The sequence below is a fragment of the Phocoena sinus genome, chromosome X, assembly GCF_008692025.1.
Source record: "Phocoena sinus isolate mPhoSin1 chromosome X, mPhoSin1.pri, whole genome shotgun sequence".
In the NCBI taxonomy this organism is placed as follows: domain Eukaryota; kingdom Metazoa; phylum Chordata; class Mammalia; order Artiodactyla; family Phocoenidae; genus Phocoena; species Phocoena sinus.
In genome coordinates this window covers 13496131-13517569 of record NC_045784.1, presented here as the reverse complement: position 1 = coordinate 13517569, position 21439 = coordinate 13496131, and the positions used below count along the sequence as shown (strand labels likewise).

Genomic DNA, 21439 nt, shown 5'->3' with positions numbered 1-21439 from the left:
CATACTTGACAGTAAAAGTACAACAGCTCTTTGTGATCGTTTGAAGTGGATTTCCAGAAATCAGTGATGATGTAGATGGTTACAACTTGAGGGACCAGGAAGCAGGGCCAGCCACCTCTGAGTAATGAGATGACAGTTCTGCTGAGGTAGAGCTGGGAGACGGTTTCTCAGCCACTCGAGGACCAGGTGCACGTGCAGTTGGGTATCTTGAATACGTATTCATGATTTTAATCAAAACAGATTCCTATATCTTCTTGTCAAAACACACGTTAATAAATTGTGTATATTCGTGTGTGGGGCCCACTGTACAGCCACTCATTACTTGTGATTCAGATCAAATTGGTATAATGTTTAGAAGTAGCTCTGAAGATCATTCAGCCTTTGTAAATTCTCAGCAATTTTCTACCCTTCCATCAAAGGGCTTTCTAGCGGCGAAAGCATTTCATATAGTAAATGCGTTAAAGTGCTTTCTCAGATTTTTACTATTGCGGTTAATGATTCCATTTTCTTCACAGGCTTATTGACTGAAACGAGAGTGACTCTCACACAGGAGACATGATTACACACTTAATTTCTGAGGACTGCCAGCAGCCCAGCTCAGCCCTGCATCCTCTGAACCTGCAGGCTCCCAGGACCACAGCAAGTCTGGGAGTGAGGCAGGCCCAGGCCTCAATGCAGTTTCTCTGGCTGCGGCAATTTTAAGGATTTATCAATGTCCCATGGAAAACAAGTCTCTAAAAAAGATAGAGAAAATATCAGTAATTCTAATTCTCCTGGGGCGGAAGTGCATGTGTCATAATTACTTGTGAATGCTCAGGCCGCCCTGCCAGCAGATGGTGCTACATGATATCAAAATTCAGGTTATTGTGCAATATGGGAACCATCTAGGGACAGTTGGGTGAGGTGGATATTCTTACAAGTGTCTTCCTGCATATTCTTCATGCCTCAAATTTCAGTGAAACACGTTCATTTTTAGGGCTCATTTCCCATGCATCATTAATCATAAGCTTTAGAAACATCTGCAGGGTGGGATCCAAAAATGCCCAAGAGACCGTGCAACAGCAGGGCTATCTGCCTCATAGATAGATCTTGCCTAGTATCTGTGGTATATGGTATATACTAAATAGTAAACGTTGTATGTCAAATATGGTGTGGGACATATATTATAAGCTTAGGGTTTTTTGGGGGTTTTTTTTCGGCACGTGGGCCTCTCACTGCTGTGGCCTCTCCCGTTGCGGAGCACAGGCTCCGGACGCGCAGGCTCAGCGGCCATGGCTCACGGGCCCAGCCGCTCCGCGGCATGTGGGATCCTCCCGGACCGGGGCACGAACCCGTGTCCCCTGCATCGGCAGGCGGACTCTCAACCACTGAGCCACCAGGGAAGCCCAAGCTTAGGTTTTAATAGCCTGCAGGTTCAGAGAATGGAGTAGGAAGCTTGGCTGCGCACAGTCTGCTCAGATAGAAAATATGTAAACACTTATAAAATGCATACTCATCCTGGTCAGTAACCTTGTGTTCATGGGAATTATTCAGTGCAGTCATCGGCAACCTTAGGTTTTCTACTACATACATTCATACAACAGAATAAAACCTATTGCTTCTCATCTTTAGAGTTGTGATAGGTGATATTGGCAAAATCCTGCCAGTTTTTCTTAATTAATTATGGGAAGTAGTAGCAGGTCTTGGAGTATACTAGGTGGGAAGGTCCAGTATTAAAAACAGACAAATAATGGTGCCTTGATTTTTCAAGGGAAAAGCTGTAAATTCCTCAAACTATACACTGGTGAATTTGACATTGATTTTAAGCTAGAGGCTAGCAAACTTTCCTCTAAAGGGCCAGATAGTAAATATTTTAGGTTTTACCGGCCACATGGTCTCCATCACAACTACCCCACTCTGCTGTTGAAGGGTGAAAGCAGCCGTAGTCAATGTGTACATGAACGAGGGTGCTTGTGGTCCAACTAAACTTTATTTTTAAAAATGGGTGGAAAGCCAGATGGCTCCTTGAATGGGCTTTAAAAAAAAAGATTTTGAGCTCTTTAAAAGAGATGTGTTGATCCCCAGGAGTTTGCATAAATGCAGTGGTCCTCAGCCCTGGGTACACAAAAGAAGCACTTGGGGGAGCTTTGAAAAATTCTGGTGCCGAGCCTCTATCCCAGACCAATTCAATCAGAATCTCTGAGATGGTGTCCCAGGAGTCCATCTTTTATCAAGGCTTCCCAAGTGATTCCAACATGAAGCCAAGGTTGAGAACCACTGCATGTAGCCATGAAGGTAGTGCCAGGTTAACCTCGTTTCCCCCTCCTCCTCCTCCTCTCCCTCCTCCTCCTCCTCCTCCTGTTGGATGAAACAGCCAAAGAGCTTTATTGGAGCAGAATAGTAGCCACAGTTCACCTGGATTTACGTGGGCCATTTGCCAAAGCCTTTAATTGGTGTCCTGATGGACAAATGAGAACAGCATGGGGGGATGAGAGGGTTGGCTTCTGATGAATGGAGTAGATAACACCTAGAATTCTTTGAGGGTCCCACCTCTCTCTGGTGATGACTGCACAGCAGGCATCCAGTACATCTTTGTTGCGGGGGGACTGGTGATCTACCCTATAAGAAATGGCTCAACGAACCCAGGGAGGTTAAACTTGGAAAAGAAAAAAGTTGTGTGTGTGTGGGGTAAACATAATAGTTGTCTTAAAATATGTGCCAGGCCATCACTGTGGGGAGCCACCGGAAGGCATTCATTCACTTAACAAGTATTTGTTAAGTGATGGCTCTATGCTGGGTACTGTTCAGTCACTGGAGGCATATCAGTGAACAACACAGGCTAAGATCCACGCTCTATAGAGCTTACTGTCTCGACACTTACTTTAATGGGTCTGATGATTAGAACAGTCAGAAAATAGAATGGGCTGCTTCAGAAGGTATTGATCATAGGTTGGATGGCCACGTATCTGAGGTCATTATGAGCCACAAAACTCCAACCAGAGCCTCCAGCCCCAAGTTTCTCTGAGTCTAGGAAAGTACCTTCCCTCCTTCTCTTTGGAGTCACCTTTCATTCCCCATCACTCTCTTAATCCCACCATTCATTTCCAAGGTAACACTGTCAGAAGTTTACAGTGGGATTGGGAAATGCTGTGATTCTAAGCGGGAGAGTCACAGAGTGTGGATAAAGCTGTGGACAGATTGTCCGTCTCTCGCACGGCAAGGCTGGTGGAGGCGGGGAGGGGCTTGCCTCCTGCTTTGCGAGTTGGGGACTCCTTTCATGTATACGCCGTCCTGCACGTTCCATACAGTGGCAAGTTGACAGCCTAGTGTTTGGGGCTGTAAGAGTTTGAACTATGGGTCTCTGGAGTCTTGAGGTCTCAAAGACTGTGGGCTGGCTGGCTGATGCAGGGTGCTGGAGTGAGGCGTCTTGTTTGGTTTGTGGACACATGCTTATTCCTTTGAAGTCCTTGTCACAGCTACACGCTAGGAGTGGGTTGAGATAATAAGGAAGCTGGTGTGTGGGGGATCCTCTGTTTTCTTTCACTGATCACAATGATGCACATACACATCCATACACACGAGTGTACATACATACACGTATATATTTGCACGTATCTACACATATATCTCTTGTTTTCTCTGAGGCTGGTGGGTAAGAGAATGAGAGTGGAGGTGACAAAGTGGTCCCATGGCGGGAGGCACACCCCTGTTTCAAATTCCCAGTGCTGACCTCCTAAGAAGAAGAGAGCAGGAACGTTTCACCATCTGGGGAGGATGGAGTTGAATTTGAGGGCAGGAGACCCAGGGATGAACATGGACTCCAGCCTGAGGGAGAGGACAGGCTAGCATGGTGGGTGTTTGGGGTGTGGCTTGAGTGGTTGGACATGTGTGACAGAAATAAGGGACTGAGGGTCTTGGGACCCCAAGTCTTAGGGACAAGGAGGGCCACGAGGTTTTGTTTTTCTCTCTTAATCGTGGAGCCCGGGAGACGGACTTACGTGACCCAGGTAGTTTTTATTATATATTATGGAAGAAATGGTCACCTGTGCAGCATTGGCCACTCCGAGGATTCATATTTCTCCAGAATGTAAAGGCTCTGTTGTACTTTGTCAACAAGTGGATTCAAGTTTTGGAAATATCTGGAAGCCGTAAAATCTAAATGTTGTAAAAAAAAAAAAGATAGATAGGTACATAGATAGATAGATAATTAGATAAATAAATGTCAAAAAAAAAAAAAAGAGAAAGTTACCCTATCAGGATTAAAATACAATTTTATCTGAAGATTGCAGTTGTTTGTAATTACCAGAGCCGCGTCATGTCTGGTCTCTCGCTTTCTATGTCATATCTAGTATTGAGCTAAAGTGAGCCTGACACATAGTTCCAATTTTATCATTTGAGGTTGTGTTTGTTCATTGATCTTTACCCTGAATCTCCCTGAAAATTCAGTCTGGGAGTTGGTCCCAAAGTGAGGAGTGGTTGGTACAAAAATCAGTGTTAAAATATGGCCATTCTGTCTTTTCCGTCTTCAGAATCTATTAAGAAGTGGTTTAATAATCGTTCAAATTAAGTCAGAGGACAACAGGGTTTCTCTGCAGAATTACAGATCATACAGATTTGTTTTCTCTAGAATCAGGAGAGTGTCGTAAGAAAGTTGAACCAGTTCTCCTTACTGCTATGTGATGCTCTGAATACTGGAAAGATTCTGCGTATCTAGCTCGCTGTAGAAATGTGGCTGATTCCTCAAAAGGGCATCCTGTGTGGCCAGGCTGCCCACCTTCTTGTGCCGCCAGGTGTCCCGGTCCTCTTGGGTGTGTCCCTGCCTCAGTCCTCTGCGTAGTGCCCGGGTTCTCCGAAGCTGGCATCCTTCTTCGCTCTTGCCAGCCTTCTCAAGAACTGGTGCACTGACGTGGCTTCTGAAGCCCCTCCACCTGACCTAGGAATGCCCCCTTTTCTGCTGAGAGAGCAAGAGGCAGCCCCTTTAATGCAGTGGCTCCAACCCTGACCACATATCAGAATCGGAATACCGATGGGCGGCGCACCCCCGGAGGTCCTGAATTAATTGGCCTGGAGGGAACACTGGGGATTCTGATGCACAGCCAGGGTTCAAAACATCGCTTGAATCAGTTGTAATTTTTGTTCCAACTCTTTGAACATTCACCCGAAGTTAGGATAAACTTTTAGGAAAACTGTCTAGTGAGGAGCACGTGACTGGATTTGGGCAACAGGTTTGGGACTATTTAAATAGCTTTACAACGGCGTAACAATGGAAGTTTCAGAATGATTCCTTCCAAAGGGGGTTTAGAATCCTTTTAATAACATTTGCATGTTTCTGGGGATAATACAGCGGATAAGTCTTTGATTGTTAAGTTATGCCAGGCTTTGAAAAACACTAAGGTATTGCCTTAAGTTTTGTCCCCTCTGGCTCTGAATTTCTGGAAGCTGTATTGAATTGGCATGTAGATGAGCAGGCCAGATCACAGGCTATAAAATAGTATGAAAAAGGAATGAATTATGACAGATTGCCACTTTCACTCAAGCCCTGGAAAGATGCTTTCACATGACAGGTACTGAGCCTGTGTCTGTGGAATATGCTGCTTGTGATCATAAGTGGCTGATTTCCTTCAATTTTTAAAGTCCTGTTGGCAGAAAGAAGCCAGTGAAGTTTTTTGAGTAGAGGTATGATGATGAAAACTGTGGTTAAGGATTACTTAGATAATAATAAATTGGACAGATGGCAGGAGAGGGAGAACCCAAAGAAAGCAGCTCAACAATGCAAATTGTACCTGTTAAGTTGAGAGAAGGAAAGAGTCGTTGTGGCCAGAAAATCTGAGGAGGCTTCGTGGACGGAATGGAAATTGATCTGAGTCTTGAAAGATGCAAAGAAGATTGAGAGGGGGATGAGAGGGTCATTCTAAGGTGGGAGATATTTACGAATTGTTATCTAGCCATGTTAAAAAAGCAATAAAAATTTAGACAAAATATTTTTTATTCTGATTTCAGATTACTCCCTGCTACCACCCGTATGTAAGCCCTCACACTTCACACTTAGGCACTTGCCCTTACTTCTACTGCCCCTCCTTCTGTGTAAAATCCGCACTCTATGCCAGGGCTTTGTGTACATTGTACAACACACTTCCGTCTCAAAAACTCTCTATTAATATCTCCTGCCAAGTCTGTCCTCTCAGCCATTCAATTCCCCCAGCTTCAGCCCAGATGCTATCAGCCACCCCACTTATGGCTCCAGGCTACTCCCCTTCCTCCATTCCTCTCCTTTGTTCTGCTGTCCCAGCATCTTTCTCCAGTCTTGTGTACTCCCACTCAACAGTTAGTATTCCTCAGACATGGAAAAGCCGTATTACTGAGGGTAAGGCATCCGGGGTGCCTCCGGCTCTTCACGCCCACCCACCCCCAGCCTGCTGTTATGGAGAGAATGGAAGATTTTTTTATAAAAGTGCTTTTGGTTTTGCTACTTCAGTATAAACCACTTCAAGAAGCTTACGATCACACTATTGGGTGGCATACATGAGACTGAAGAGAGAAGCCGGGACAGGGCTAAAATCTTTTCACAAGTAGGGTGGGTTGTGGTGTCCAAGATGGAGGAAGAAGACCGTGGAATTACATGACTCAGAGAAGAGATGTGGGAAGAGTTATTTATAGGAATGGAAAAAAAATCAATATTTTTTTAGGACAATATTGTGTGCTATGCAATGGAAATTCCTTATTGATTTCCTCTGGAGACAATCAGTAAAATTTTCATGAATTCTTTGCTGCAAATGCATCCTTCATGGCATCAGCAAAGATTTACTCAGTCCTGCTTGTGTCGAGAGAACAGAGGCTGCGATCTGTTTCCTCTTGGCCCTGCATGGCATGGGACACAGGCTAGATGCTCAATAAATCTTTCTGATTTGAATATATTTTCATTTGGACAACTGCCTTTTGAGACCCACAATTTTACCCGTTTTCCACATAAGATAAATGGGAGTCTGAAGTATCACACTCTTCTGTTCCCCAGATTCTTGCACGCTGTAGGAGAGGCATGAGAGGATTTATGCCAGATACCGTCTTCTACTGTATATCAGAATGCACAGATCACATTTCCACCATATAGCCTTCACTTTTGTGCCCCGTTTTCACTTTTCAGCCCACAGATTATATATTATGTTTGGGTGATAAAAAAGGGGGCAATATTTGCCTCAAAGACAGTAAACTTTAGTCTCTCTGTACTGAAATTTTATCCCTTTTCCACTGTGGTTCAACAGCAGAAGACCGATGCCTAAGAATGCAATGGTAAATCAGAGGAGTGTATTTCACATAAGCTTGGTTAAGGGTTCAAGCCAGTGGGTGCTCAGGGAATTTTGAAATATTTGAACCTATCAAGAATTCTTTTGGGGCTTCCCTGGTGGCGCAGTGGTTGAGAGTCCGCCTGCCGATGCAGGAGATGCGGGTTCGTGCCCTGGTCCGGGAAGATCCCACATGCCGCGGAGCGGCTGGGCCCGTGAGCCATGGCCGCTGAGCCTGCGCGTCCGGAGCCTGTGCAAAGAATTGTGTTGGCACTCTGTCAGTGTTTGCTGGATTAAATGGTTAGTGATGGTTCTCTCTGCTCTTTGAAATACAGTGGACATTTGGAAAGGGGGCTCATTGTAGAACAGAATGCCATGTTTAAATGTAACCACTTTGGAGTTCAGGAAATTTTCTTAAAGCAATGCAGAACGCTCATGGTGAAAGGAACCTTAAAGCTGAGGAAGCTGAAACCCCCAATAGACACTGAGTTTGGTCCAGAGCCCAGATTTTTTTGAGGTCTAACTTGATGTTCTTTTCATCAGACATTCTGCTTGCAATGGTGGGGTAAAAGGTGTAACTGACAGAGAGAACTTAATATTTCATCTGAGTATTGATTAAATGGCCTCTAAGCACTTAGGAAAGTCCATATTCCATATCCGTGAAAACAAATGAGGATGCTTAGTTCCCCTTTAACTGAATTTGTTGAAATTTTGTAGCATCTTATCTCTCCATCAGCAAATGTCCTTTTGAAAATCACGTAGAAAATAATTGAGAAGTTACTTTTTGACTTATTTGCTTGAAGATTCACGAAGATAGAAATAAACATACTCTTCACCCTTCTCAGGATGGAAAAGGAAGAATTTACTGGGAGGTGTGAAAGGTGCCCTGAAGACAGCCTACAACTGGGTTGGACTATCAAAGAATGTGAGGACGTGGAGGGTGGAGACTTCTACTTAGAGGTTTAAAGAGGGGAGAATCTTTCTTTTTTGTCTTGCTTTTGTTTTTTGCTCTTCCCCACTTGTACATCTTTTTTTTTTTATTGAGGTGTAGTTCCTTTACAATATTGTGTTAGTTTCAGGTGTACAGCAAAATGATTCAGTTATATATATTCAGTATAATCAGATTCTTTCCCATTATAGGTTATTACAAGATATTAAGCATTGTTCCCTGTGCTATACAGTAAATCCTTTTTGCTTACCTACTTTATATATAGTAGTGTGTATCTGTTAAATAATTAGGATACTCCTAGTTTATTCTTCCCCCTCTCCCTTTCCCCTTTGGTAACCGTAAGTTTGTTTTCTATGTGTTTCTGCTTTGTACACAGATTCATTTGTATTATTTTTTAGATTCCACATATAAGTGACATCATATAATATTTGTCTTTGTCTGACTTCCTTCACTTAGTATGACATTCTCTAGGTCCATCCCATGTTGCTGCAAATGATGGTATTTCATTCTTTTTTATGGCTGAGTAATGTTCCATTGTATATATATATACACCACATCTTCTTTATCCATTCATCTGTTGATGGACACTTAGGTTGCCTCCATGTGTTGGCTATTGTAAATAGTGCTGCTATGAACATTGGGGCGTATGTATCTTTTCAAATTAGAATTTTCATCTTTTCTGGATATATACCCAGGAGTGGAATTGCTGGATCATATGGTAGTTCTATTTTTAGTTTTTTGAGAAACCTCCATACTGTTTTCCATAGTGGCTGCACCAATTTACATTCCCACCAACAGTGTAGGAGGGTTCCCTTTATTCCACACCCTCCCTAGCATTTATTATTTGTAGAATTTTTGATGATAGCCCTTCTGACTGGTGTGAGGTGATACCTCATTGTAGTTTTGCTTTGCATTCTCTAATAATTACTGATATTGAGCATCTTTTCACATGCCTGTTGGCCATCTGTATGGTTTTTTTTTTTGGAGAAAAGTCTATTTAGGTCTTCTGCCCTTTTTTTTAATTGAGCTGTATGAGCTATTTGTGTGTTTTGGAAATTAACCAAGAGGGGAGAAGCTTAATCCTGGGTGCTGTGGATCCTCAGAATAAGGAAGAGCAACCAGGATTGCAAGTTCTGCAACTGGACAAAAGCAGAACACATAGGAATATAGCACTTTAGATGTGGGAGGACCACAGAGAATGCGCTGTAGATGGCAGAAATGATCACGGTTAATGCACAGTAGATGGTGGAAATGATCGTGGCACAGCTGCAACCTGCCCAGATCAATGGTGCGCAACCAGTGATGAGGGGCCCTGCTTCACCAGAAACCTCAAGATTCAGCAAGGAGAAATAGCTTGGCTCTGCTCCAGCACTGGGATCCTGAGAAAGGGCACTAAGAAAGTGATGCGTTACTTTCTGCCAGTACCAAGTCAGGTGAGTGGGTGCTCAAGACAGATTTCCTTTGTTTTAGACAAAGCTGTGTCATTGTAGCTGTTTCCTGAGTGTCAGTACCTGTTTTGTTAATAATAATTTAGCGGTAATATCAGTTACCACTTACTTAATGCCTACTGCTTACTGTTATGTACTGAATGTTTGTGTGTCCCCAAAATTCATATGTTAAAGCCCTAGCCCCCAAAGTGATGGTATTTAGAGATGGGGTCTTTGTGAGGTGATTAGGGTTACGTTAGATTATGAGGGTGGGACCCTCATGATAGGATAAGTGGCTTTATAAGAAGAGGAAGAAAGAGAGAGAGAGAGAGCTCTCCCTCTCTGCACACATGCATTGAAGAAAGGCCATGTGAGGACATAGTGAGGAGTTGACTACCTGCAACTCAAGAAGAGAGCTCTCACCAGGAACCAAATCAGCCAGTACTGGACTTCACTGTTTCCAGAACTGTGAGAAAATAAATTTCTGTTATTTAAGCCACTCAGTTCGTGGTATTTTGTTATGGCAGCTTGAGCTGGCTAAGATAGCTACCACATGCCAGGAACTTACCACATGCTGTTTCAAGTAGTCCTCAGAACAACTCTGCAAGGTAGCTATTTCTGTCTGACGATGCAAACAGAAACAGAGAAGTTAACCACCTTGCCCAAAGTCACACAGCCTGTGGGAAAAAATATATAAAGTGCTTAGTGCACTGTCTAGTACAGAATAGGCACTTAATAAAGAACCTTATGACTCAGAAGCTCATGTTTTTTTCAATGTACATTTGGGCCACCCTTTTGTCCCAGCATGTCAGCTGTCTCTGTCCTTTACACTCCATAATGCCACTCGACACAGATTCTGACTCCACTGTGACAGAATGGAAATTAATGGTGTTCAGCCAAAAGTGGTTCCTGGCGTGGATGGAGAGCCCAGCCTCACAGTTCCTTAAAGTTTCTGCTCTGAAGTGAGAGGACTTTGGCATAAGAACCAGTAGCTGTGGGATCCTAATCAGGAACCCAAAGGGGAACTTTGCTTGAGAAACTCCTGGGCACACTTTCCTGCTGCTCCATGGCTTACCCTGGAGAAGTCTAGGCAGTCACAGGTAGCAGCTAGCTTAGAGGATGCTAGAGGATGAGGCCCACATAGGAAGCTGGGTTCACAATGCATGGGGCTGGAGATGGACTCCTGGCTCTTCCTTGGATGAGTCTAAATCCCAGAACTGGCCTTGTATCAGGAGAATGACCAACGTAGAGGGCCTTTTGTTCCGAATCCTATTTTGAGCCACACCGCAAACCCTGTGGGGTGTGGAAGGAGCGATATACATTCCCCCCAGCACTGGCCATATCTCTACCCCATGCCTGGGATTCCTGTTAGTCCCCATCTGCCCTCCAGGGGCTCTGGGGTCCAGAGGTGGGGGTGAGGGAAACAGAAGGAAGAAGAGAGGAGATGGAGATGAAGGGCAGGGGGAGGAGGGTGTTCAGAAGCCTCAGGACCTGGGAAGAAGTGAAGAAAGGAAGGGTTTTAAGTAAAACAAAGAGTAGCTGGAGCCATGGACCCTCACTGCCTTCTTCCACTCTCTGCCTCACTCTTTTTTTTAATTTTTAAAAATTATTTTTAAAAATATTACATTTTAATTTTTATTTATTTATTTATTGGCCATGCTGCACGGCACGTGGGATCTTAGTTCCCTGACCAGGGATGGAACCCACGCCCCCTGCACTGGAAGCGCGGAGTCTTAACCACTGCACAACCAGGGAAGTCCTGTCCCTGCCTCACTGTTGAATGAGGAGCTCCAGGGAATGAGCGAGGAGGATGTTCCTAGCTACTAGCATACAGGAGTCTAAGAAAGTGAATAGGCAAGGAATAAAGTCCAGGGTTAATAAAAAGCGCCTTTAGGGCTTCCCTGGTGGCGCAGTGGTTGAGAGTCCGCCTGCCGATGCAGGGGACACGGGTTCGTGCCCCGGTCCGGGAAGATCCCACATGCCGCAGAGCGGCTACGCCCGTGAGCCATGGCCGCTGAGCCTGCGCGTCCAGAGCCTGTGCTCCGCAACGGGAGAGGCCACAACAGTGAGAGGCCCGCGTACCGCAAAAAAAAATAATAATAAAATAAAATAAAAAGCACCTTTAGAATTCTTCTGTGAAAACTTCAGAAGTAAATTTCCCGGGTAAATTTTAGTTTATCTTTCATGCTAGGGAAATGTCAGCTCCTCTCTTCTAATTAGCATTGCTACAATGCCACAGTGAGATGGGCTACTAGAACCAAGGCTTTCATTTCCTGATGCTTTTGTACATGGAGCTCCCATAGCAATCAATGTCTGTGTAGCTTTATTCCCCCGGATCTTGGTGTTCTCTCTGACAGTAAGAAATTCTCTTCCTCCGTGGAACAAGTGTCATTTTGTTAAAACTGAATGCCTGTCATCTATTCCTTGCAACTCACGTGCATTTAATCAACGGGTTTAGGTGGTTCACACAGAAGTCCCACAATGCTTGTCTCCATAGGAAGCCATTTCTCTTTCCTGAGGCTATTAACTGGCTCACAATAAAAACCTTTAAGCACTCCTCTTTTTTTTTGAGAAAATTGCTCCCAGAATCAGTAGGATTGAGCATAGATAATAGGAAGAGACAATAAGATCATCTTGCATGTAACCAAGCTCCTATTTACATCTTAGTTGGTCGGTCTAACCTGGGGAATTATGGGGTGCCCTGTGAACCATTCCTGAGATTTAAGTTGCAGAGAGAAAATTTAGCATTATTGCCTAGAGAGTGATTCTTCTCAGAGGGCGTGATGGATCCAGTCATGTAACAACCCCAGGTGGGGCAGTGGGTGCATCCTTAGGATGAAGAAGGGCTCCCTCTGAACTTAGGCAGGGTTCCTCAAACATGGCTATTGACATTTTGAACTGGATCATTCTTTGCTGTGGGGACTGTCCTGTGCATTATACGATGTTAAGCGCATCCCTGGCCTCTACCCACTAGATGCCGGCACCCTTCCTCCAGTGGTGATAAGCAAAAATGTCTAGACACTGCCAAATATCCCATGGGGGAAATATCGCCCCCTATTGGAAAGTACTGACCTAAAACGCACACTATCGTTTCTTCTGGTGCCCTTGTAGAAAGCTTTGAGCACTTTTCTTCAAAGGATTGCAGAACTTTAGGGAACCGCTAGAGGGTGAGCAGCAATGCTAATTGGAGCAGCTTTAGAGAGGTGTCCCTGAGGGACCCCACAGAAGCTGTGGGAGAAGGGAAGGTCCCTTGGGCAGCTTGATGGAACCATTGACGAGCAAGGCCTGAGATTCTAAGAGCTCTAGGGAAGCAGCCCCCAGTAAGAACACACCCCTCACCCCAAGAGCTGAGAAGACCCTGTGTTGGGAGGTAACCATCAAGTGGTAGGCTCCATCCCCCAGGGTGAGGTGCCCCTTTGTGAGGAGGTGTCAGTCAGCCTTTTCCATTTGCTGAAGATGGCGTCCTTCACGTAGAGAGGGAAGAGATGGTTGGTCTTGTTTTTGCTTTTTCATGAAGGGGAGATAGCATTCAGTTCAATAAGCATTTATTTTGTGCCTACTCTTTACTAAGTTTTGTGTTTGGTTATGGAGATGTTGGGAGATTGCATAAATAGCCACAGGTTATGTACCCCTCTGCATCCATGCCTTTGGGTGGGCCCCGCCCCGCCCCGCCCCGCCCCTCCCCTCCCCTCCCCTCCCCTCCCACACTGACTCTGGGCTTGGCCGTGTGACTTGCTTTGGCCCGTAGGTCAATAGCAAATGTGATGTAAGCGGAGACCTGAAAAGCTCTTGCTCACTGGGGCTTATCCACTCTTGAGGCTCTTGGGACTCTGCCACGGCTGCCATGTGAGGAAGCCTAGGCTAGGCCCCTGGGTGATCAGAGACCTGTGACCGGGGGCTTCTCTTGCCCCATCTGACAGCCAGCTGACTTCCAGAAGCAGGGACGTCTAGCAGAGCAGCAGTTAATTGACATGGCTCAGCTAAGCATGCGGAAGACAAGCAAAGAAAGGCCCGGCTCAAATGCCAACCCATAGAATTGTGAGTGAAATTGATGGTTGTGGTTTTTAAGTACTTAAGTTTGGGGGTGTGTTATGCAGCAAACGCTGTATAGAAACACAGATGAATAAGACATTCAGAAACACAGATGAATAAGACATTGTTTTTGCCTTCAGGGTTCCATAGTCTAGTAAACCACTGATTTCTTCTGAGAGAGCCTGCTTGTGTAATTGGACTCTTAGAGCCACGGTAGATGGTAATACCAGTCACTCACATTCTTTCCCCCTGGAATACTAGTCAAAAGCATGAACTCCGACCCCCAAGTGCTGGGGTTCAAATCCCAGTTCCATTGTTTACTAGTTGTGTGACCCTGTGTAGATTGCTTCACCTTTGTGCCTCTGTTTCCTCATCTGTGAAATGGAGTGAAATAACAACACCTACCTCACAGAGTTGTCAAGAGGGTAATATATACAAAGTTCTTCTAATAGGGACTCCTACTAAGTAAGTGTTTTGAAAGTATTAGCTACATATGGTGGTCCAAAATAGAATCAGAATTAAAGTTTTTTCTTTTTTTAAAAACAATACTTTTCCCTAAATGTAATAGCAATATCTGTTCTTTGTGGAAAATAGGAAAAAAATACAGGAAAAGTATAAACATGAGAAGAAATGTCATCCCTTAGATTTTGTGCTGACCTAGCAATAACACGCTTTATTTTAAATCAAGCTACTGTGATCAGTTGTTGGAGAAAGATCGTTTGAGACACTTGGAAGCCCTTTATACAGACTTTACTCCGTGTACATTTCTCCAGTTGGGTTGAAGGGGATCAAGTGGTTCTTTGTTCTACAGAAACTGCGGGATAATTTGCAGGTCCCAATGGACTAATGACCCATTAGGGCAAAGTGCAAAAGAAAACCAGCAAGGAAGGCAGTGATTAGCAACTCTGGACACGTGGAGCATTTTAAACTAAAGAGCACATTCTCATACGCTGCCTCTCTTGATGTGCAGGGTTACTCGGTAAGTTGAAACGGGCAGTTGTTATTAAACCCGCTTTTGCAGAAGCAGAAGCCACACCTTAGCACGGTTCAGCGGCTCCCTTGGGTCACATGGGTAGCGATGAGTGGGGCTGGGCTTGTGCTCAGGGCCATTGATCTGAAATCCAGTGCTCTCCTCGCTTGCCTGTAATATCTCACACGATCCAGAAACAGTGCCTGCTGCCTGGGGAAGACTTGGGGCCAACACTCCTTTCAAGGGTTTTCAGTGAAATTAGGATGACCTCATTAGGACAAGAAAGCTAAGAATCAGAACATAGTATGGTTTCTAAGACACTCTGAAGCCTGCAGGGCTACTGCTAACCAAACTGTGGGCCAACGAATTCAAGTTGGTGAGACTGGACGGTGTTCTCCAAATTCTGTTCCTGACAGGCTTTTAAGTCCATGTAAATGCACTGGGTATTTTGAGTGCAGGTAGGGGTAGGGGGAGTCCAGATGGGGTGAAGTGCAAATCCAAGGGCAAGAATCACAGCTAAGGGACTTCCCTGGTGGTCCAGTGGCTGAGACTCTATGTTCCCAATGCAGGGGGCCCAGGTTCAATCCCTGGTCAGGGAACTAGATCCCACATGCCTCAATGAAGATCCTGCGTGCAAACTAAGACCCGGTGCAGCCTAAATATAAAATAAATAAATAAATTAAAAAAAAAAAAAAAAAGAATCACAGCTAAGCACACTGTGGGAATGCTTTGTTGTGTTTCTACCAGCAACACTTCTGAGTTCGAGAGAGCCAAAGCCACACCTGTCAAAATAAGTAAACATCCAGTTTTAACCAGGACCCAACTCTTAGGCTTAATTTTGCAGTAGTACAAGGAATTATGAAGTTAAAAGGCAACACGTTTATCCAATAAGCAGCAATTAAGTTGCTTTAGGTGCCCGGTGTGGTGTTAGGCATGGGTGGTAAAAGCTTGGTTAAGGCAGCGCCCGCAGGGACTTCGGAGTCTGAGGAGAGAAAGACATTTAGAGAAAAAAGTGCACTGAAGCGTGGAGGCCTTTAACAGGAGTAGGTACAGAGTACAGTGGGCTGTGACAGAGAAAAGAGGTGTTTGGTTTGGGGGTTTGGGAGGGGATAGGAAGATCTTCACAGAGGGGTTATCTTTGAGCTAAGTTTTTGTTTCCTTTTCCGATTTTATTGAGAAATTGACATACAGACACCACTTCATAAGTTTAAAAGCATACAGTGTGGTGGTTTGATTTACATATGTTGTGAAATTTTTTTTTAATAACTTGATTGGGGTTTATCTACCATACTATAAAAGCCTCTTGTTTTAAGTGTATAATTCAATGAAAGTCAGTTTACAGAGTAGTGCAGTTATCACCACAACCCAGTTTTAGAATGGCTCCATCACCCAAAAAGATCTCTAGTGCCCATTGGCAACTCAACTTTCCGAAGTTTTGCAAAATCAGTAGGTGCCCAGCTGTCAGGAAGGGGGAAGGAGGTTCAGGGAGGGGGAAGGAGTTTCAGGAAGGAAGGGCACAGAGGCATGGATGGACATGGTATATTTGGGGAAATGCCAGCAGTTCAATAAGACTGGAGCCCAGGGTTTGTGGGGATGGGCTTAGGGGGGGCAGTTTGGGGAGGGCAGTGGGGCAAGTTTCTGGAAGTGAGTTTGGAGTGGCACGCAGGGACCAGACCATGGAAAGCCTTGCATTTCCTGCTAAAGAACTAGGAGGCTTTCTTTATTAAATAATTTTTTTAATTTTATTTTTTACCAGAGGTATTCACATTTTTAAATTGAGATATAATCTGTATACAACATGCACTGATTTTAAGTCTACAGTTTGATGAATTTTGACAAATGTACACCTGTACAACTGCCATTCTGGTTAGCATATAGGACATTTCCATCACCTATGACAGTTCCCTTGTACCCCTCCCCACTCAATGCCTGCCCCCCACTGCCACAGGAAACCACTGTTCAGATTTCTAGTTTTAGCTGTTCTAGAACTTTATAAATGGAATCAAATAGTATGTACTCAGTGGTTGCCGGCTTCTTTCATAATGTTCATCCATGTTGTTGAGTGTGTTTTATTGCTGAGTAGGATTTTAAAAAACTTTTAAGTGTCTGTGATTTTTTTGCAATTGCCCAAGCAGTTTATCCACAATATACTCAAGAGCTGTCTGAGGCCCTGCGTGGAACTTAACCATCTGGTGGGAGGAGGCTGGGAATATAAAAGGTATGAAACATTTACAGCACGATGTAAACATTCAAGTTGTTTTTCGTTTTGCTGCAAAAAGCTTTATTGTTTCCACTTGGTCCAAGGCTTGGGAGAGGGCTCCAGAGTAGTTAATAAGCTGCCTAGTGGCTGCAGAGCGGGGCTTCAGGCAGACACCCTGACGCCAGAGGGGCTCCTCAAAACCGCTGGCCTCTGGACGCTCCTGCTCGTGCTGGAGGGCGAGCCTTTCGACGAGGGACTCTCCCAGCCCCGCCTGGGGACCAGCCGGCCTGAGGAGGTTGGTCAGGTGGTTGCCATCTTCTGGATGAGTTTCACCTGCTCATCTAGGAAGCGGCTCTCCAGGAAGTCACAGAGGTGGAGGTCTGTGCGGGCACAAACCAGGGCATGCGGATCCAAAAGGGCCTGGTTCAGGTTCTTCTCCATGAGAATGGCGGCTTCCATAGCGTCCTGGGTTTTATTCCACTCCTTTTGGGACGGCTTCTGCGCGTCCTGGAAGAGGGCACGACTGGAGGGCTGGTTTTGCATCTTCAAGAGATGCTGGGGGCTCTCGTGCTTCTCCTTGGCTAATTTGTTACCGACCTGGGTTCTCAGACTTTTTTTTTTTTTTTTTTTTTTTTTGCGGTACGCGAGCCTCTCACTGCTGTGGCCTCTCCCATTGCGGAGCACAGGCTCCGGACGCGCAGGCTCAGCGGCCATGGCTCACGGGCCCAGCGGCTCCGCCGCACGTGGGATCCTCCCAGACCGGGGCACAAACCCGCGTCCCCTGCATCGGCAGGCCGGACTCTCAACCACTGCGCCACCAGGGAAGACCCTCAGACTTTTTAATCGATAGAAGTTGATAAGAGGCCAGACAAGAGATTCAGGCAAGGCTTTATTGGTATTTGTGCTGCAGCACGAGGGGAGGGAAAACTGGTAACAGGCTACCCTGCTCGCTCCCCCTCCCTGAGGGGGAGCCTTAAATGGAGTGAGGGTAGGGGCGGGTCCAGGGGTCCGGCCGTAGGGGCGGCTGAGGTGATATGCCCACCAGTTGGTGGTGCCGTGTGCAGGGATCGTGCACAGTACTCTGCTTTTGCTCCCAACACCCTGCTTTTTTTTTTTTCCCCCCGGTACACGGGCCTCTCACTGCTGTGGCCTCTCCCGTTGCGGAGCACAGGCTCCGGACGCGCAGGCTCAGTGGCCATGGCTCACCCAACACCCTGCTTTTGCTCCCAGCTCTTCAGAAGTGGCAGTTGGGTTTTGGTCGTATTATATCTTATTGTTCATAACTTGTCCCAACTGCACACGCACGTGGTTATTTTTAGTTCCTTGTAGTTTCTTTGTATTTTGTTGCTCGAGGAGACGTTTGTCCAGGTGCCAGTATTGCAGCAAAGGATCCCAGAGCCCGGGTCCCAGCCTGTCTCAAATTCGCAGAAAAAGTGGCCCAGGCCTACCAGAACCACATCACTGCGGTGGAAATAGGAGCCCAGAGAGGCAGGTGCAGGAGGCCCATAGATGCATGTTGACCAGGCGGTTGATGGTGGCCTCCACCTGGATGGAATCATTCTGATCAATTTGGGAGCTCATGGTTGATGGATAATAAGGAGCTGAGCTCAGAAAATGGTGTTGGCTGGTCCGGAGGCCAAGGATAGCTGAGTGATCGGGTCTGAAGGTTACGACTGGAAAACAAGGTTAGGGGGTGGTCGGGGTCTGGAGGAAGGGCTGTGTCTGGGTCTGTTCTGTCCAAACACTGTGGAAGCAAGAGACAGATCCACGGGACCGCCGAGCGCACTGCCTCAACATTTTTTTTTTTTTTTTTTTGCGGTACGCGGGCCTCTCACCGCTGCGGCCTCTCCCGCTGCGGAGCACAGGCTCCGGACACGCAGGCTCAGCGGCCATGGCTCACGGGCCCAGCCGCTCCGCGGCATGTGGGATCTTCCCGGACCGGGGCATGAACCCGCGTCCCCTGCATCGGCAGGCGGACTTTCAACCACTGTGCCACCAGGGAAGCCCCCTCAACTTTATTTTTTAATTCTTGTGAATATTTCATTTTTCTTAAAAATAACTTTATTGAGATACGTATTTTATGCCATAAAATTCACTAAAGTGTACAATTCAGTAATTTGTAGTAATTTTATACAGTTGTATTACCATCACCATGACCCAATTTTAGAACGTTTCCATTATTCCCAAAAGGTCCCTATGCCCATTTGCAGCCATCCTCCATCCACATGCCCCACCCTAGGCAACCACTTATTTACCTTCTCTCTCCATAGATTTTCCTTTTCTAGACATGTCATAAAAATGGAATTATACATTATGTGTCCTTCTGTATCTGGCTTTTTTTCCACTTAGCATGATGTTTTTGAGGTTCATCCATGTTTTAGCATGGATCAGTACTTTGTTCTTTTTATTGCTGAATGGTATTGCATTGTATGGCTAGACCACATTTTATCCTTTCACCAGTTGATGGACATTTGGGTTGCTTCTGTAAATCTTGTGTGGACATCTGCCTGTGTAGACATATGTCTTCATTCATTTCTCTTGGGTAGATACCTAGAAGTGGAATTGTGTGGTCTTACGGTGACTATGTTCAACATTTTAAGAAACTGTCAGACTGTTTTCCATTGTAAAATGGTGAACAATTTTACAGTCCTACCGGCAATATATGAGAGTTCCAGGTTCTTCACATTCTCATCTGTGCTTGTTATTGTCTTTTTTTTTTTTTTGGAGTATAATTGCTTTACAATGTTGTGTTTCTGCTGTATAGTGAAGTGAATCAGCTATATTAATACATATATCCCCTCCCTCTTGTACCTCCCTCCCACCCTCTGCTTTTAAATTATAATCATTCTAGTAGATGTGAAGTGGTATCTCATTTTGGTGGGGTTTTTTTGTGGTCTTTTTGTTTTTTAACATCTTTATTGGAGTATAATTGCTTTACAATGGTGTGTTAGTTTCTGCTTTATAACAAAGTGAGTCAGTTATGCATACACATATGTTTCCATATCTCTTCCCTCTTGCGTATCCCTCCCTCCCACCCTCCCTATCCCACCCCTGTAGGTGGTCACAAAGCACCAAGCTGATCTCCCTGTGCTATGCTGCTGCTTCCCACTAGCTATCTACCTTACGTTTGGTAGTGTATATATGTCCATGCCTCTCTCTCACTTTGGCACAGCTTACCCTTCCCTCTCCCCATATCCTCAAGTCCATGCTCTAGTAGGTCTGTGTCTTTATTCCCGTCTTACCCCTAGGTTCTTCATGACCTTTTTTTTCCCCTTAGATTCCATATATATGTGTTAGCATACAGTTTACGTTTTTCTCTTTCTGACTTACTTCACTCTGTATGACAGACTCTAGGTCCATCCACCTCACTACAAATAACTCAGTTTCGTTTCTTTTAATGGCTGAGTAATATTCCATTGTATATATGTGCCACATCTTCTTTATCCATTCATCTGTCGATGGACACTTAGGTTGCTTCCAGATCCTGGCTATTGCAAATAGAGCTGCAGTGAACATTGTGGTACATGACTCTTTTTGAATTATGGTTCTCTCAGGGTATATGCCCAGTAGTGGGATAGCTGGGTCATATGGTAGTTCTATTTTTAGTCTTTTAAGGAAACTCCATACTGTTCTCCATAGTGGCTGTATTAATTTACATTCCCACCAACAGTGCAAGACTGTTCCCTTGTCTCCACACCCTCTCCAGCATTTATTGTTTCTAGATTTTTTGATGATGGCCATTCTGACCAGTGTGAGGTGATATCTCATTGTAGTTTTGATTTGCATTTCTCTAATGATTAGTGATGTTGAGCATGCTTTCATGTGTTTGTTGGCAATCTGTATATCTCCTTTGGAGAAATGTCTATTTAGGTCTTCTGCCCATTTTTGGATTGGGTTGTTTGTTTTTTTGATATTGAGCTGCATGAGCTGCTTGTAAATTTTGGAGATTAATCCTTTGTCAGTTGCTTCATTTTCAAATATTTCCTCCCATTCTGAGGGTTGTCTTTTGGTCTTGTTTATGGTTTCCTTTGCTGTGCAAAAGCTTTTAAGTATCATTAGGCCCCATTTGTTTATTTTTGTTTTTATTTCCATTTCTCTAGGACGTGGGTCAAAGAGGATCTTGCTGTGATTTACGTCATAGGGTGTTCTGCCTATGTTTTCCTCTAAGAGTTTGATAGTGTCCAGTCTTACATTTAGGTCTTTAATCCATTTTGAGTTTATTTTTGTGTATGGTGTTAGGGAGTGATCTAATCTCATACTTTTACATGTAGCTGTCCAGTTTTCCCAGCACCACTTATTGAAGAGGCTGTCTTTTCTCCACTGTATATTCTTGCCTCCTTTATCAAAGATAAGGTGACCATATGTGCGTGGGTTTATCTCTGGGCTTTCTATCCTGTTCCATTGATCTGTATTTCTGTTTTTGTGCCAGAACCATACTGTCTTGATTACTGTGGCTTTGTAGTAGAGTCTGAAGTCAGGGAGCCTGATTCCTCCAGCTCCATTTATCTTTCTCAAGATTGCTCTGGCTATTTGGGGTCTTTTGTGTTTCCATACAAATTGTAAAATTTTTTGTTCTAGTTCTGTGAAAACTGCCAGTGGTAG

General features: G+C 44.8%; 1 protein-coding gene across 1 annotated transcript; it reads right to left on the bottom strand.

Moving 5' to 3' along the window:
- Positions 1–17137: 17137 nt before the first annotated feature.
- LOC116747674 (ferritin light chain-like) lies at positions 17138–18396 on the bottom strand. Its single transcript, XM_032620150.1, has 2 exons — positions 18261–18396; positions 17138–17424 (listed from the first exon to the last, which is right to left on the bottom strand). Exons 1-2 carry the CDS (start codon positions 18394–18396, stop codon positions 17138–17140), a joined length of 423 nt encoding a protein of 140 aa, XP_032476041.1.
- Positions 18397–21439: the final 3043 nt, after the last annotated feature.

Bases quoted from the DNA above. Each gene is read 5' to 3' on its own strand.
- LOC116747674 (XM_032620150.1), bottom strand. From the start codon at position 18,396: ATGATTCCATCCAGGTGGAGGCCACCATCAACCGCCTGGTCAACATGC. The intron at 17,425-18,260 runs AATTTGAGACAG...AGGTCGGTAACA, and splicing joins CCTGGGCCACTTTTTCTGCG to AATTAGCCAAGGAGAAGCAC.